The sequence below is a fragment of the Perca flavescens genome, chromosome 17 (assembly GCF_004354835.1).
Source record: "Perca flavescens isolate YP-PL-M2 chromosome 17, PFLA_1.0, whole genome shotgun sequence".
Classification (NCBI taxonomy): domain Eukaryota; kingdom Metazoa; phylum Chordata; class Actinopteri; order Perciformes; family Percidae; genus Perca; species Perca flavescens.
This window is the reverse complement of record NC_041347.1, coordinates 22,028,500-22,045,728: the sequence shown is the minus strand read 5'-3', so window position 1 is coordinate 22,045,728 and position 17,229 is coordinate 22,028,500. Positions and strand designations below refer to the sequence as shown.

The 17,229-nt window shown below is 40.8% G+C and overlaps 1 protein-coding gene across 1 annotated transcript in view; it reads right to left on the bottom strand.

Annotated features, from left to right (window-relative positions):
* Positions 1 to 17,229, bottom strand: part of ank3a (ankyrin 3a) — a 119,272-nt gene that overhangs the window by 33,568 nt on the left and 68,475 nt on the right. Inside the window, exons 6-18 of the mRNA XM_028603171.1 lie at positions 15,307 to 15,492; positions 12,989 to 13,087; positions 11,616 to 11,714; positions 10,407 to 10,505; positions 9,625 to 9,822; positions 8,566 to 8,664; positions 8,306 to 8,404; positions 8,085 to 8,183; positions 7,799 to 7,996; positions 5,716 to 5,817; positions 3,348 to 3,446; positions 1,052 to 1,249; positions 778 to 876 (exon numbers count right to left, since the gene is read on the bottom strand). Of these exons, the coding sequence (XP_028458972.1) occupies positions 778 to 876; positions 1,052 to 1,249; positions 3,348 to 3,446; positions 5,716 to 5,817; positions 7,799 to 7,996; positions 8,085 to 8,183; positions 8,306 to 8,404; positions 8,566 to 8,664; positions 9,625 to 9,822; positions 10,407 to 10,505; positions 11,616 to 11,714; positions 12,989 to 13,087; positions 15,307 to 15,492 (1,674 nt within the window). The remainder of the gene's footprint in view (positions 1 to 777; positions 877 to 1,051; positions 1,250 to 3,347; positions 3,447 to 5,715; positions 5,818 to 7,798; positions 7,997 to 8,084; positions 8,184 to 8,305; positions 8,405 to 8,565; positions 8,665 to 9,624; positions 9,823 to 10,406; positions 10,506 to 11,615; positions 11,715 to 12,988; positions 13,088 to 15,306; positions 15,493 to 17,229) is intronic.

Here is a 17,229-nt window from a genome sequence, read left to right as displayed (position 1 = left end):
AGGAGATGAAAAGAGGAGGAAAATATATAGTTACGTATGCTGACTGAAATCTTGTGGATAACATGGAAACAATTAATTTGCCTTGGCTTCTTAGCATTCTATCTCTGATTGTAAAAATAACTTTGAAACAGCATCATATTTCATGTCCTCGTTGACTTATGAGTACAGTGCATAATGGTAATGCAGGAGATCAGTAAGCAAATAACCTATTTGCTGTAAACAACTGTCCTGTCAGCACACACACACACACACACACACACACACACACACACACACACACACACACACACACACACACACACACACACACACACACACACACACACTACATAACCTTGTGTTAGTCCAACCTTCAGCTACTACAATGTGTCTCAGTGAACGTGAGCAGCCTGTTATGGGGCCTGTGTGTGTTGTATGTAAGTTAATGTAACTGACAGAGTGTGACTGAATATTAGAGTATGTACGTGCTCATGTGCATGTGCGTGTGTTTGCTGCAGTGTGTGGTTCATCGATAAAGACATTAACACCTTCCGCTCAGGTATCAATCCTTTATTTATGTAGCACCTGAGATGCTTGCAGACGAATGTGTGTGTATGTGTGCCCGAGAGAGTGTGAGTGTATTTTTCTGCTGGCATGAATACACTGAAACTATACAGGAAAAGACAAGCATATACAGTTAAGTCAATGATGCATGTAAATGAATGGTTATGCATCAAACCTTAACTGCAAAAAGAGATTTAAAGACCCTTATCTGTATGCTATATGAGAAAGCTTTACCTTTGTTTGTGGGTTGACATCAGCCCCATGGTTAAGAAGGACTTCTGCAACATTGACCTTGTCCTCCTGAGCTGCTAAGTGGAGTGGTGTAAGTCCGCTCTGTAAGGAAAGGACACACCCAAACACGTGTGAACACAAATACATTTAATAAGGTGGGAGCACATGCTGGAAACTAGTGGTTGACAGTGCACATTTGTGTGTGTGTGCACAGTATGTGTGAATGAATGAACTCTTTTAGTAACCGAACATACTGTAGCTCCGTCACTGATTTCACCTTATTGCACATGTTGACATTAGCGTTCTTGGTCAGCAGCAGTGACACCAGGTCCACGCTGCCCTCCTGCGCTGCCAGGTGAATGGGGCTGATGCCTTGCCGGGTCACTGCATTGGTGTCGGCGCCGTACTCCAGCAGTGTGGTCCCAATGTCCATTTGGTTCTTTTTGGCAGCGATGTGGAGTGGCGTATAGCCATTCTGAGGCAGGTAAAAGTGATGCAGGGGTTAGGAGGTTGGATTGAGCTCTTCTTCTACATTGGTGTATCTATTTCATTTTACTCAGAATTGCCTTCTTTTGGTCAGTGTTGAGTAAAACAAGGACGATTTATATAGGTAATCTTAATCTAATCTTCTATAATGTATTTTATTTCATTTTGAATCAAAATGGAATTCACTTCATACATTTTAGACTGAAGTTTAGACCAGGATGTAGGATGGCCACTATGGTTAGTCTTTTTTATTTTTTATTACATACAACAAATCTGATATAATAACAGGGCATAAAACTATTTTGTCTGCACTAAAAGGACCCAATCCTAAATCAAGACTGACACGAAACAAAATAATAAGCTTCTATAAAAAAGTCAGAAGTTTCAGCAGTTCAGTAAGAGTAGTTCAACTTTACTGCAACCACAGAAGTAATACAGAGTGATAAAGTGGCATCAATACAGAACAGTCATGATGCAGAGATGTAACTAAAAACATGACCAAATTGAACATTTTGCACTTAAAAAATTTACAAACGACAATAAGGGCTGAAGTGCTATAAACATTTTGTCTGCCACTCCTTGAAGAGCTTGTAAATGAGACCTCAGACAAAAGGTTCCCCTTAGACACAGACACAATATGAACAGACAGGGGAGCAGCTGAAAAAGGAAAACTATTCTGACATTCCTCATTTTGGTCACCATGGAGAGGACAGCATTAAACTAACAATGGCGTAAATACATTTCCCCTGTTAGGGACCCGATTGGTGGTAGTGTGAGCTGTAGGTGGGCTTTATTCAACTCTCTGGGCAGCCTTGAGGTCCACAGCGGGGGCGGGTGATTTAACTTTAAATGAGAATGAGTAAAAGGACAAGGGAAGTGAGGGAAAAGGGAAAAGTCACATATATTTCTATAATCAAGACTGTCACTGTGTTTTGTAAACTTGAGCTCAGAAACTTCAAACTGAAGTCATACATTATTACCAAACTGTCTTCATTTTTAGACTGTTTATAGCGAGACTTATTTAACGTGTCTAAATCACAATTTTACATCCTCCCGTCTTTACCACATACGTATGACGCATGCACCATGTTTTCTGCCACAACTCTGTCATCTCGCATTTGTGTGTGCAAATGCTTCAAGACAGCTTCTCTAGTGAACAGAGATTGATCCCTTTCCGAAAGTCCTTAAATTAGACCAAGCACACCCACTTTAGCACCCGGCCATATTAAACACAATTTATAGGGGAGAAACTGAGAGAAAGGGAGGCAGGGAGGAAAGACTAAAAGTGTGGGAGGGAGGAAGGAATAAATAGAGACAGATACAGATTAAGTGAGAGAGAGAGCTAGCAGGAGACCGAGCCAGTGAGAAGGGAAGGACAGAACAGGGAAGACATAGAGCAAGGATAAATTAGCTTTAAAAGCTTTTGTCTCCTCTTGCAGGAGACATTCAATATCTTGAATGTCAGTTGACAGTGCAACCAAAAACAGGCATTTCCTGCCATATTTTGGCTGGCAGTTCTGCCATTCTGCTCATACTTGTTTTGTGGTTTTGACAGACTAGCAAAGCCTAGCAGGATACCAAACACAACTTGACCATATGTCACCGACCATGCATGTTTGTGTCTGTCAGACATTTCAACGAGAGCAGTAATGAAATAGCTTTTTTTTGGGAACACAGAATTTACAGCTCTTAAAACGACCTCACAAGAGTGGGTGGTTTGAAATAGTGACATACTCTGAAGTAATTTACAACATGTATAACACATCACTAGTCCATTCACATGTACTCTTAAGTTTTGTTTTATGAGAAATATGAAAATATAACATCCAGTAAACCACCGATCCCAATATGCTAACTGTATGAGCTAAATTCTGGCTAGTCAAGTGATTATAAAGACAGACTTGCAGAGCTGTGAAAAAGCCACATATTCACTCACAACGTCAAAGACTAGACAAGATGGAATGAGAGAAAATGGGTGAGATTTAGATCCTCATACATTACATACAACACATTGTTAATGGTCTGAGATGGCACATGCCAGGCAAATTAATTGTAGTATTTGTGTTTATGCACGTTTGTGTGGATACCTTGGCGGCAGAGTGTGGGGAAGCTCCCTGATCCAGCAGCAGCAGTGCTACTCTCTGATTATCGTAGTGAGCGGCTACATGCAGTGGAGTTAGCCCACTCTAAAGCACACACAAACACACACACACACGCACGCACGCACGCACGCAAGCACGCACGCGCACACACACGCACGCAACACAACACAACATCAGGTTAGAAGATCACTGAACACACACAACCAACTGAATGTAAAGACACGATAGGACATGGACATCAAACTGATGGAAGATAGTTAGTGCAGGAGACAGTTTAGAGCAATAACTTCATGCTAAAATCTGGAAGAAGAAGCTAGCGGGAGCATGTCTTCACTGGCCTATGAAATGTATCTCCAAAATGTGTCTCCAATTGTTTTTAAATGGTTTATTTAGCTTCAAATTTTCTCAACCCATAAAGGAACACTTAAAAGAGTACTCGACAGTACAGAGCTACTGATTTCGCATTGCACTTCTTCTACACTGTTGGATCCCCGGTGGACAAAAAAAGGTGAGAATCAATGCAGCAGAACCAGAGCTATCATCTTTTTTATTCCACACATTCTTGTCAATTTGGCGCCTACATTACCCACAACGCAACTCAACCGCTGACAGTTCGGTCAGATATTCCAGTTTGCTATTAAGGAGAGATGAGGAGCGGGCTAAAGAGGTATGGTAAGCTCTAACTACACACACCCACATTCTGTTAATTTTCAAACTTGTAGTCTTCAGATCTAACCGACCGCTTGAGGAAATTTATCAGACTTTTTTCACACATAAAGTAGTACTCCTCAAGACCTGTAAACAGACTTTGATGTGGAAAATCGGTGGTTCCCCTTTAATCCTTCATTTTATCAGCAAATTTTTGACAGCACCAAAATTGGAGATTATTTTCATTAGATAGCGATGAGGCAACAATGAATTATTCACATTTTAGCAGTAGCAGGATGAGTAGCAGTATTAGAGTGCTAGCAGCAGCAGAAGTAGCAACATGTTGTTGTTTTGGTTGAAAGATCCCTGCCAGACATATTTTAGGACATTTAAATACAATGCTTGTGTGTGTGCACTCTGAGCTACACCCAAAGTATTCCATGCACACAGTAAACAACATCTATCCCACGATGCTCACTGAGTCACTGAAATGTTGCACGTATCTAACAAACACTTGAATTTACTCAGAAAAAGTGAGCAGAATATATCCTGATACTCTCATTAGCTGTTGTGATGTGTAGTTGTAAGAGGTGTAAGAATTATATTTTTGGTCTTACTTTTAATCTCTCAATAAAATGTGTGTAATTAGACTGCAATAAAGGCCTGATTTTGCTTTGTGTTTAGTCTATTTTAGTACTTTAGTATTACAATGGGACTGATTTTAGCATGACACCACCCAGCAGTGTGGAAGCCTCATTACCATACCTGACTGCCATTATGTTAAACGCTCTCAGATGGTGGCACAGACACACACAACTAGCTAACACAATAATCAGTGCCTGTAGGCCTGTGCTTAAGTGTGTCAATATGTGTGTGTGTGTGTGTGTGTGTGTATGTGTGTATGTATATAAATGCTTTTGTACAAGGGTACATGTGGAGGTGGAATGAGTGCATCATCAGGGGAATAAAAGCAAATCTATCCAGAAGGTTTTTGTAACAGGACAAGCATCTGTTGGCTGTGTTATCCTGGGAACAGTCCTAAACCTGCCGCTCCTTCATGCAACTTCCCCCACCACCACCACCCCTGTGTCACACTGCAGCTTGGAAAATACAATACAACTGTTTACTCTCTAAGAGACAGGTTGGATCCAATCAGTCTCTTGATGAATGATAAATGGTCACAGTATCTGAATGACTTCTTGAATTTGGACTTTTGTTGGCCAGAATCTCACCAGAAAAGTTGACTAATTCACAAATTATCTTACAAAGCTTTAGAATAACTCAACAGCTACATATGTATGCTTTCTTGATGTTTTGTACTTTGTTATATAAGGTTGTATTCTACATACAGCTGCTAATAATCCTACTGGCTGTTTTTCGAGCACTTCCTATTCATATTTCGCGGGAGTTTTGAAGCATTATCTGAAAACAATGGCTCTGATCTCAACACACCTTGTTGTGGTTTGTTTGTAACAACTATGTAGACATTTTGAGTTTATAACCCTGTTGCCTTCATTTTTCTTTGCTTTGTGTAGGAGTCATCTCCTGCACAATATTTGGAGTCATTCCTGTGCCAGGCCCTCCCTCTTTAGACAGCTCATGTTTTCCAGCAGCAACACATCTGTAAACACCCTAAAATGTTGTCAAGATTAGGATTGAGTGTGTTGTGCAAGAATCCTCTGCTCTTTTTTTTTAGTCATCTCACCTTTCCAGCAGCATCAGGCTCAGCTCTCTTCTGTAGGAGAAGACTGGCCACCTCCATCTTGCCGTACTTTGCTGCCACGTGCAGGGGACTGAACCCTTTCTGCTGAACACAAAATAAAATACATCAACAAAATGAAAGATGGAGAGAATAGAAAGAGGAATAGAGACGGGTATTTAAACAGGAAGTGAATGTTTGCGTTGTTTTAGGTCAGTCCTCGCTGGCCTGGGGTCAAGCGTTTCTTCATAACAACATAGTTTCTCACATAACTCATCTGAATGATTACATTCAGTATCCATTTCTACTTAAAAACTTAAGAAATAAACGACTTGTACATGTAACGTGTCTGTAGCAGAACAACTGAAACATGAACTTACTGTAACAAATATTTAGTTTTTCAACACATTCAAGGCCCATTTAGTTCATTCAAAATAGACTGTTTCATCCCAAAATTAGCTACAATGTTTTTTTTTGTAATTCAAGTTTGTATTGTTTTTCCATGTGAGAAACACTCTTTGGAGACATTTGACACCTGACCTTATCATTCACATGCATTGTCAAACTAAAATATCTGTTGTAGAAGAAGTTCAACATTGTGAAGTTTTTAAGTTCAAATAGATTTTTAACTAATACATTCACCTAATTAAAACAGATGATGACCTTTAAACGAATATTTTCTCCTTGACTAATTTAGTTATAACAACAATGTATGTGATACCCTGAGAAACTAAGCAAATGGGCCTTATTTCCTCATGTATTCCATATCTATAAATGGCTGTTGTATTATGTGATCATGTTAATCTTGGCTTCCTTCCTTTGTGTATGTGAAGATATTTAAAGACATTAGGTCACATTTTCCTGAGAAATGTGGGACTCTAACAGATTCCCATTCCACGCTCTGAAACACATGACCTCATTTGTGTGATTGGTTAGTATTCATACAGTTTATACAGTAAAATGTCATTTTAGAGAAGACCTGGATAGAGAGGTTAGTTTAAAATCTTTTAAAGGCACTTTAACGATACATTTGTTTCATAAACATCACATTTGGGTCAAATGGGCCATCCCACAATTCCTCTGTTCCCAGATTCGTGTGACATCATTTCGTTGAACAGCTGACTCAGGTGAGGTCTCCAAAGATGCTGCGTATGTGTGTGTGTGTGTGTGTGTGTGTGTGTGTGTGTGTGTGAGAGAGAGAGAGAGAGAGAGAGAGAGAGAGAGAGAGAGAGCACACTGGCACCATGGGGTTTACCCTTCATTAATCTGTTTCACTGACAGAGGCCACCTTCAAAAACAGCCCCCAGGATTAAATACAATCACACACATGCATCAACCAATTCCATAAAGTCTATTCTAAATCTCTGTTTGACCTTGATCTGTGCAATTAGTCATATGTGAAACTACCACCACACAAAATGTACATCATCTGTCTATGATTGACCCTCCTGAGGTAAAAAGTATTGTCTTAAATTACTGGGCCAACAATGTGAACACGTGACTCCTCTATGTGACAAAACTCAACGTGCTTGAGAATGGTAGGCTGGTTATAGGCACAGGTTATCGGTCTTATAACTTGGGACTATGAATTATTTTGTTGTGACGATAGAATATATTCAGCAACAACAAACTCTAACTAATAAACAAAAGGCAAGCACCATGGATGCTATTATTACTTTCTTGACATCCCACAGTCCTGCTTCCTCCATATCAGAACCATCTCCAAAATTCAAAAACAAACTGTCACAGCCCGACCTTGAAAAAGTAGTCCATGCCCTCATATTCTCCCCTCGAGTCCCCTAGACTATTGCAACTCTCTTTTAACTGACATCAACTACAAATCACTCTCCCGCCTCCAGCTGGTTCAGAACTCAGCAGCCAGGCTTCTCACCAGTTTTAACAGACGGCATCACATCACATAAAGTTACTATTAGAAACTGGTGCCCACTAGTGGAGATACATGGTACTGAAATAATGAAGATAGCCTGTTCTGTGATGCTTGGTTCTTCAGATATGCGTTTGTGGAAGAAGTAGAGACATTCAACTCCATGAATTCATGCACTGAAATAAGATCCTCCATCAGACCTACCTTAGTCGAGGAGGAGAGTGAGGCTCCGTTCTCCAGCAGCATGGCAGCAACATCTTGGTGTCCTTCGCGAGCAGCCAGGTGAAGGGGGGTGTAGCCTGAGGTGGTGGCAGCGTTGGCAGAGGCGCCGCACTGCAGCAGCTGTTGGACAATGTCGACTTTCCCCAGACGACTGGAGATGTGCAATGCTGTCTGGTCATCCTGGGGAGAAGGAAGGAAAAGTGACTTTTGGCCTTTTTTTCTTCTTCTCCCAGGCGCAGTGATTGATGATGGGGATCAGTGTTCTAACCTTGGACTTGGTCTCCACCTTGGCTCCGTTCTTGAGCAGGTATCGGACTACGTCTGCCTGGCCTGCTCTGGCTGCCATGTGGAGAGATGTCTCTCCTCGCTGGAAGGCACACAGAAACGGTTGTCAATGGGAGCTTTTCATTTATGGTGATGTGGGATTTAAACACTGAACAGACATTTGATGTATTTGATGTACCAGTGCATTATACATTATTCACTCACTACATTGGTCGTATTGGGTGATGCTCCGTGGTGTGTCAGTGCATGGACTATGTTCTCATGGCCCATGAAGGCTGCCACATGGATAGGCGTCAGGCCAGACTGCAGACAAACAAGTCCAAACAAAGACAAGCACTATTAAAGCAAGTCACAATGTATAATATGGTAGAGCTCAGAATAGTTAAAAGTCAGTGCAGTTTAATGAAACCACTTCTGGTGTCAGTGTTAAAAGGTACAGTAAAGCAGAAGAGAGTGCTCAGTACCTCAGTGACAGCCTGGATAGACGCTCCATGTTTTAGCAACAGCTCCATTACTTTGACTCTGTTCTTCTTGCAGGCAATGTGAAGCGGAGTGAAACCATTCTGCACACAGAAAGAAAATAAAAACTCAGTGTAAAGCCCACACTGTAGTATCATCAACGTAAGAGAGTAAGAGAACTCCACAGTCGTAAGACATCGATCTGTGACTGCTATTATTTGGCTGATAAGAGGAAGCAAATGATCTGCCAGGAAGTAAAGAGGTGGTACAGAAAATGTCAGTGGCAAACCACAAAGGTGACAAAAAACCTTTTATCTAGCAATTTCTCCTTAAATCCTGATTTTTAGAAAAATACTTTTTTATCCATCAGCGTCAGTTTCAAATCTACACTTCAGAATTCATCATTCCCAGTTCTCTGTTTTTCTTCTCTTCTGCTTTATGTATCAATTTTTTTGTCACTTTCTGGAGAACGTTGTACCCCTTAGTATCTCATTCCCCAACTCATCAGTGCAGCAACAGCCTATTGCTGGCTCACTTTGCACCACCTATATGAAACAAGTTCCTCCATAACACAAAACCGCACAATGCAATTTGTAAAATAGCATTTTCTTTGCAGATTTCTTCTATAAATTTCATTCATTATTCCTCTAGTCTTTATGAAGGGGCCCTTCTTTTTGAAAGGCAAAACATTTTGTAGGACACATTGAATGTAACAGAAACATTAAACATTGACACAAAACTAGTGTCTTTTGGCAATTAGCAACTAACAATATCACTATTAGACTAGTGTGTACAGTGTGCATCTTGTAGTATCTCCCTTTAAATAGTATCATTCTGATTAACTCTTTGACCCTTTATTATTCTCTTTATATTTGATGTATTTAATTTGTGATCGATGTTTTTTTGCTGCTGCTGTCTGGTAAGGACACTCCTGGACCTGCTCTCCTGGTAAATAAAGTTATAAATAGTATATGATATATTCATGCTTTTGTCCAATTGTTGTCCAATAATTTTCACTTTCAGCCCCCCGCCCCATCCCTCCCTGTCCACCCCTTTATCCCTACCAGAGCCTTGGCGTTGGGGTTAGCCTTCTTGTCCACGATGAGCTTGGCCACCTTGTAGTGACCACAGTGGGCAGCAACGTGCAACGCCGTCAGGTAGTCGTTGGTGACGTCGTCCACCGGCACGTCGTGCTGGAGCAGGAGCTGGACGCAGTTCAAGTGGTCCCCCTGGGTGGCCATGTGAAGCGGTGATAGCCCGTTCTACAGTGAGGGGGAGAGAGGGAAAGCCAGAGAGAGGGGGAGAGAAAGAGAGAGGCAGACAGAGAGCGAGACAAAGAGAGACAAACACACACGCAGACGGACACATAGACAGATGGACAGATGGACACAGTAAGTTAGGGCGTGGCCATGCGCTGCACAGAAAGACTGTGAAGGAAGTTGCTGAGAAGGTTACGGAAGCATTGTTATAACGAGGACATTACAACAATGTCTATTTTGTTACACTGATCGTCCAGCGCGGTCAAACTGTAGGGCTACGCAGCGGAGACAGGCTGTTTTCTGGAGAGGTCGCACACACGTTATGGAGACAGTGCGACAACACTACAGCAACAACAGCAGACCTGCTATCTGATTAGTTAACAGATTTCAAATCGCTCTATGTGCTTAGGATAGCTAGTTAATACAAAAATGTATGTATTACAATGTTATAAACAATGTCTACTCTATTTCAAGTGAAATGTGATCTATTCTATTGTATTCTATAACAGTCAGTGAAAGACAATGTATGTGACCTTTCCTATTCTGAGCTAAGCAGCGTCTCCTGAATTGATCGTCCCAGTAGCTACCTTGGTCTTGGACAGGAAAGGAGCTCCTCGGTCTAGTAGGATTTCTACCACCTGCTCATGACCGCTTCTCGCCCCACAGTGAAGAGGTGTCAGACCATCCTAAAAAAGAAGAAAGACAGCAAAGGTGTTGATAAATGACAGGAGACACAAAAAAATCCTCATCCCTGTCTTTTCTACAATTTGTTTAAAACTATATATAGTTCTCAGCAAAATGAGTAAAGAACATACTTTGCATATTTGACATGGTTTATAAAAACTTTTCATTTTAAGACTTCCATAAGGTTCCATATTTAAAATTAAGTTTGGTTCCACAATTGTTAAGTTTTTCTTTTTTATAACTCTAACAAAGTAGAGCTACTGACACTGAAAAGATGAAAAAGGTCAAATCCAGATGAAGAAACAAACACAACAGACCTACTGTATGAGTTTTTTCCACCACAAACTTTACATTTAAGTGATCAGATAGATCAGATTTCACTCATTTAGTGCGGATACCCGTTACCTTGGGCTTTCTTTGTGTTGGAAATTTAAACTCTGGACAGATTGTGTTTAGCCTGCATGATTTCATAATAATCTGTTGGTATGTAAACTTGTCTGCTTGAAGAGAGAGAGCATGCAGACATTTGCAACTCTTCAGCCTCTAACATTTTCAAGATTCAAGATTCAAAATCCTTTATTAATCCCACGATGGGGAAATTCACACTTGGACAATGGTTAACCTTTTCTCAGATCTCTGCAGGGTAAATCCAGGAAGCTAGCTAGACTATCTGTCCAATCTGCATTTTCTGTTGCACGACTAAAACATCCTTTGAAGGTACACATGTTCCACCAAAACAAGTTCCTTCCCGAGGCTATTTTGCTCCGTACGGTGAGTAGCGCCGCCCAAGACGATTGTGATTGGTTTAAAGAAATGCCAATAAACAAGAGCACATTTTTGTCCCATCCCGGAATGCTGTGTGGAATTGCCAGACCGTCCTCTGCAGTGCTGTGGAGGAGGGTCTGGCATATGAGACCAGTGATCAGGACACCTATGCATACTGAGAAATAGGCATATGTGTGTGGAAGATGGAAAGGTCTGCCTGATAAACTTTAGCTTTTTTTTACAGAAACCAATGCAACCAGGATGGAAAATTAGGTCTATCGTTATCCAACAAACTATATCAATCAGCCTCATGTGCTTACAGTTTTGGGTGGAGAATTGGGTCTCACCTTGGTCTTTGCATCAATTTTGGACCCTCTGTCCAGCAACAACTTGACCATGTTGCTGTTGCCCCTTTTTGAAGCCACATGAAGCGGTGTGATGTCATTCTAAACAACAAAGAGGACACTGGTGTCATGATTCAGCTGTCAAATTAGATGCAATTGTTAGTTAATTATACTAAATGATGAACTGGAATTAAAAAAAGTCTACAATTATAATTAATTTAATTTAATTAATTCATTAAATATATAACATGTAATCTTGTAGATTGTAAATATGCTCTTATTTCTAGTTATAATATAAACCCTGCACTCTCCTTATTATGGGTGCATAGTCTTTTATTATCAAGCCCAATCCCTTGTTTATCTAATCTATCTCCACTGACTCTTTAGACCTAACCTGTAATCAGTGTCAAACAGCACCACAAACACCAGCACTCCTTCACACACTAGCTGATATAATTACAGGCCACTGTTGGTTAGCTAATGTCTAATGTGAAAACAAAACCACACAATGGCACCCACTCTTGCATTACATTGTAAATATCACAGTAAAATAAATAGTAATTCCACTCTTTTTATTATGTCAAAACATTTCTTTAAGTAAGAGTGCAGCCTTGTCAAGTGATGCACCTATTATGAACACTGAGAGGCATATCAGCTAGTTTAACAATTATACTGCTTTGTACTTCATCTAAAGGACATATGGGGATTTGTTTGCCATTGCCCACTTAAAATAAATGATAATGATGCCTCTTGCTAGTTGGCATTGTTTACAGCATGTAACTTTAAGAATGCACAAACAGCAAGCTGCAGACCGATGTGAGTGAGCTTCAAGTCCATCCAAATTAAAAAACATGTTTCACAACTCCTCTAGGGTACCCCATGCTTTATTCACTAAACATTTTTAACAATCTTGCTTTCATCAGGGTGCTGTCTGATGGTTATATACAGTTCATTAGTCAATCAAGTGACTTGTAGATTACCATAGATATATCATCTCCATTTTTTAATACAAAGCAGCAAATTCTGTACTCTTTCAACCTCTTTTATTATACTCAAATATCTTCCATGTCATTACATTTATGAATAATACTGAAGTCATTCCAAAACCAATCTGAGGTTGATTCAATACATCCATCCTTGAACTAATTTCTTTGTTAAAATGTCCAATTAAAAAATCCCTTCCCTCTTAAGGAGCAATGTCTCTAAATCTCCCCCTGTATTTGACAGGCTAAACCGAACCACTGTTTTGCAGCTGTGTAGGATCATTGTGCTTAGCATTATTTAGCATTATACTGTACTATCTACACCTCCACTCTTGTTTTACATTGAATGTGGGTAATATCCCTCCCAAACAGCAGAGGGCAGAATAAACTCACCCGAGCCATGAAGTCCACAGCAGCTCCTCTGTTCAGCAGAAGCGTGGCCACGTTAATGTTGCCATAGTGAGCCGCAATGTGGAGGGGGGTGAAACCACTCTGAGGATTGGAGAAAGGCGTACAACACACACATGCAAACAGACAAGCACATACATTACATTACAAACTATGCAATACGCCACACATGTACAGTACATACCTGGAGCTTTATAGTAGCTTTTACACAGGCCTAGGGTTGACGTACAGACAAGAACACACTCTACTACACACGGTTACACTAACACCTGGCTTTCCTCACATTGGCAGAGGAAGTCCTTTTATCGAAGCATCAAACATGGGGCCAATGGTATGCTGACAACTAGAGGGGTTTTAGATTCAGTATACCATATGGGCTTCTATGTGCTTTCATGATATTGAAATACAACTCATCACACTGGGAAAAGTAAATTTAAATTATATAAACCTGAGTGATAATATACAACTCCAGTTTCGACAGATGTTATTTAATGGTAATCTATATAATCTCATTTACAACCTCCTGATACTTTGAGTGTGTAAAAATTGTCCTGCAAATGAACCTAATGTCCATTTGTTAACATCTTAAATGAAAGTAATTTCCCAGCAAAAATCCCTGGCTTAGTGAGCAACAGCTGTCAAAGCAACAGAAGGACACTGGAAACAATCTGTCCAATGAGCGAATGAATCTCACATTAAGCTATCTAATCATTGGAAACCCAATTTCAAATAACCAATAATCCAACAGAGAGCAGGTGTCTCAGACATGTGTATCCACTCTGCTGATATCTGGTGCCTCAAAAATCCCGACCAAAAACACTACGAATATGGATAATTTCAAAATATATTTTTTTTACTTAAAATCATATTAGGAAAGTGAGGTAACCAAAAATTAAAATTAACCACACAAATCTGTCTTTATATAGTCAATCTGTGGAGAAAAATCTGTAATGACTATCTTCCAATCTGTTTACCACGATGCAGGAGCCTCAGATCAACAAAACCAATTGGGGATGAATCATACCAGATAACTGGCCAGCCTGCCGAAGCCAGAAACAATGCCAACCAAAACAGGCACACACAGGAGGTGGTCACCTGACTTTGGTGTGACGAAGGGGCCCTTGTTACCATAGAAGCAGTGTTGAGGTAGCTTGTTGCTTTGGTCCCATGCAAAATGCTTTAGGTGCAAGGGTTGAGGATCAGATCTACTACAACCAATAGTAGTAGTAGTTGTAGTAGTAGGAACCTAATTAGACTAGCTGCCTGTTGCTTGAAGGCTGGGTTTCTTTACAGCTTTATAGGGATTTGGTTGCCATGCAGGTTATGGACAAACCGCTGCTTTTCGATGAATCAATGAATGATAACCATTTTTCATGCTAACACTGGTTATCATGTTAATCAGTTTCATGGAAGGACTCTTGATAGGACACATTAGGTCAACATTTTGTCAACAGTCACAATGAATTTTCCAAAAATAACAGCCGAAGCTTTGGACACCATGAAACCATTAGAATCAAGGAAAACCTTGACACCCAAGCCTCCAGCCTCAGGATGTACTAAATCAGTATTAGTGAAACATGCTATTACTCTGACTTTATCTATGACTAGAGATATCCACTACATGAATGAAGGGATGGAGAGGAAGATGAGATTGAGTTACAATGGGAAAGTGACAAAGGGCTGCAGAAACACTATTGTATCAAGTCAGGGGCACTGAAGTGTTTGGTTGGTTGGTTTTTCAGAGTTTTCATGAGCTGCAATGGAGAGACTAGGTAATGTACAGAGTAGAGGTGTACCTCTGTTGTTCTATTCACCATCATCTAAAGTCAGCCAAGAGAGGAGAGAATGAGCAGTTAGTGAGCAAAAAACAGAAAAGGACCTCCACTGACATGAAGTGGAGGAGCAGAGAGAGGGGAGAAGGAGCGCAGTGCAAAGAAATATATGGCAACAAAGTTCTGTTGTTAGTTACGATCGAGATAGATATGATTTTAAATTTGAGAAAAATATTCTCAAACTAAAATCCTCTATACAGTGCTGTCCTGTCCAATGTGATTAAATATACAAAAAATGTACGTCTGCTTCTTTCCCCTTTCTGCCAAAAAAGAACATCAAAAGCAAATTCAACCAAGAAAAAATAAGAAGAGAAAAAGGAGCAAAAAGAGAACTCTGATATAGAAAACCAAAGGTATCAATAATCAAAGAAACAATTAAACAATAAAAGAATCAAGGAGTTAAAAAAAAACACAAAGCAGCCAACTGAAGATGCAGCACCTGATTCTGGCTGCATCAGCGTCGTCACTCACCTTGGACTCAACGTCTGCATTGTGGTCGTTCTGCAGGAGCAGGGCCGCGGCCTTGGTGTCATCCTTGCGGGCAGCGATGTGCAGGGCAGGTAAGCGTACCTTGCCCTTTGTATCGTTTTCCAGTAGCAGGGAGACCACCTGGTCATGGCCCTGCTGGAGGGCCACCGCAAGAGGAGTGAAGCCATCCTGCGTATGAGGAGAAAGGAGGTGTCACTGAGGTCTGGAGGGGTGCATTAATGCATTACTGGTGACAAAGCTGATTTCAGATGGTAGGTGTGACTGGATGCATGATATGAGCAGGTTAGGAGCAGAGCTATGGAGAGATGGGGCTCCCTTATTACATTTAGCTGAATTAATATTGTGCTGCAGGCAGAGAGGAAAGCAATGCAAGACCCCTGAGTCCTATTGAAGTTTAAAAAAGGAAGGTAGAATGCAGGTGATATTAATGAAAAAGAAAAATCTGCTTTTATAGTGTCCACATGGTACTTTAGTTTGAGAACTAGATAAACTTGATTTGTTTATGCATGTTAACAAATGTTAACAAAATGTCACTTAAAAATCTAAAGTGATGGGAAACATGAGGGCAACGGTAATATGTTTCATAATCCATGAAGTCAAACTCCTGCAAACTTCACCCATTTTGTTTTAGCGTGATCATATTTCCTGAAACAAGCTAGAGATTACCTTATGCGTGTACTTGGAGGTTACATTTTTATAATTATGTTTCCACAATCTTATCTCTTGTTTAAGTTTCACATGGTTCTTTGGGAGCTCTGAGCTGAAAATAGAAAATTTGGAAGTTCAAGCTTTATACTGTCTGACCTGCTTGGAGCATTTAGGACGGTAAATCATAACTTGTCAAAATGTATTGTAGTGATAATTGTACACTTTCTGTATATTCTCAAGCCTCGCCACCATATAGGACACTGATGTAAGTTACATATTGAGATGAGGGGGTGGAAAAGGCTCATGCCTATCTCCTACACACATTACTCTTATGATGCATAATTCAGCTGAAAGCTCCCTGCCACAACAGTGCGTTTCTGCATATTTCAATGTGTGTGTGTTTGTGTACGTCCATATGTGCCTGCATTTACATATCATGTTCACAAGATCGCTGTGCAGATCCTTGTGTGTGCACATGTGCAAACCATATTCCATGTGGTGCGTGTGTGTGCCTGTCCTGATGGGCATCCCATGTTCAACCATGTAGCCCATAGATGTAAGCCAGTGGACTGCAGACAGGCTTGGGCATTCCATTAGCCCCATCAGCTATTTATCTCTGTATGTGCACATGCTTGTGTGTGTGTACGTGTGGTGACTGGTAAGTATGTGTGTGTATGGGTTCCACAGGCTGAGCAACGTAAATCAGAGCAGTAAGAGCAGCAGCAGCAGTGGACGAGAGGCAGCGAGCGGAGCGGACCTCATCTGTGACCCACTCAAGGTTACTCTGCCTCCACCACCATACACTACCAATCAATGAAGCTCTGCCTAGTCCCTCGTGAGGAGATGAGGAAGGAGGGAGAAGGGGAAGAGGAGGATGGTGGAAAGACAGAGAGGTAAACAGAGTGAGAATGTGAGACAGAAAGGACACAGAGACAGGAAAGTAAAGAGAGGACAGAGAGACGAAGAAACAGACGGAGACACAGGCAGATGCAGAGTGAGTGAGGTCGGGATGATAAAAGAAGGGGGGAGGAAACAGAGGAGGAGAGGAGATGAAGGTGGTTAGTACAAGAGATGTGAAGACCATACAAGACCGTGGCAGAGAAAATGCATGGAGACATACTGTAACGGTATGACTGTAGAGAGGTAGACACAGGACTGGCATACACACACACACACACACACACACACACACACACACACACACACACACACACACACACACACACACACACACACACACACACAAACACATGTACA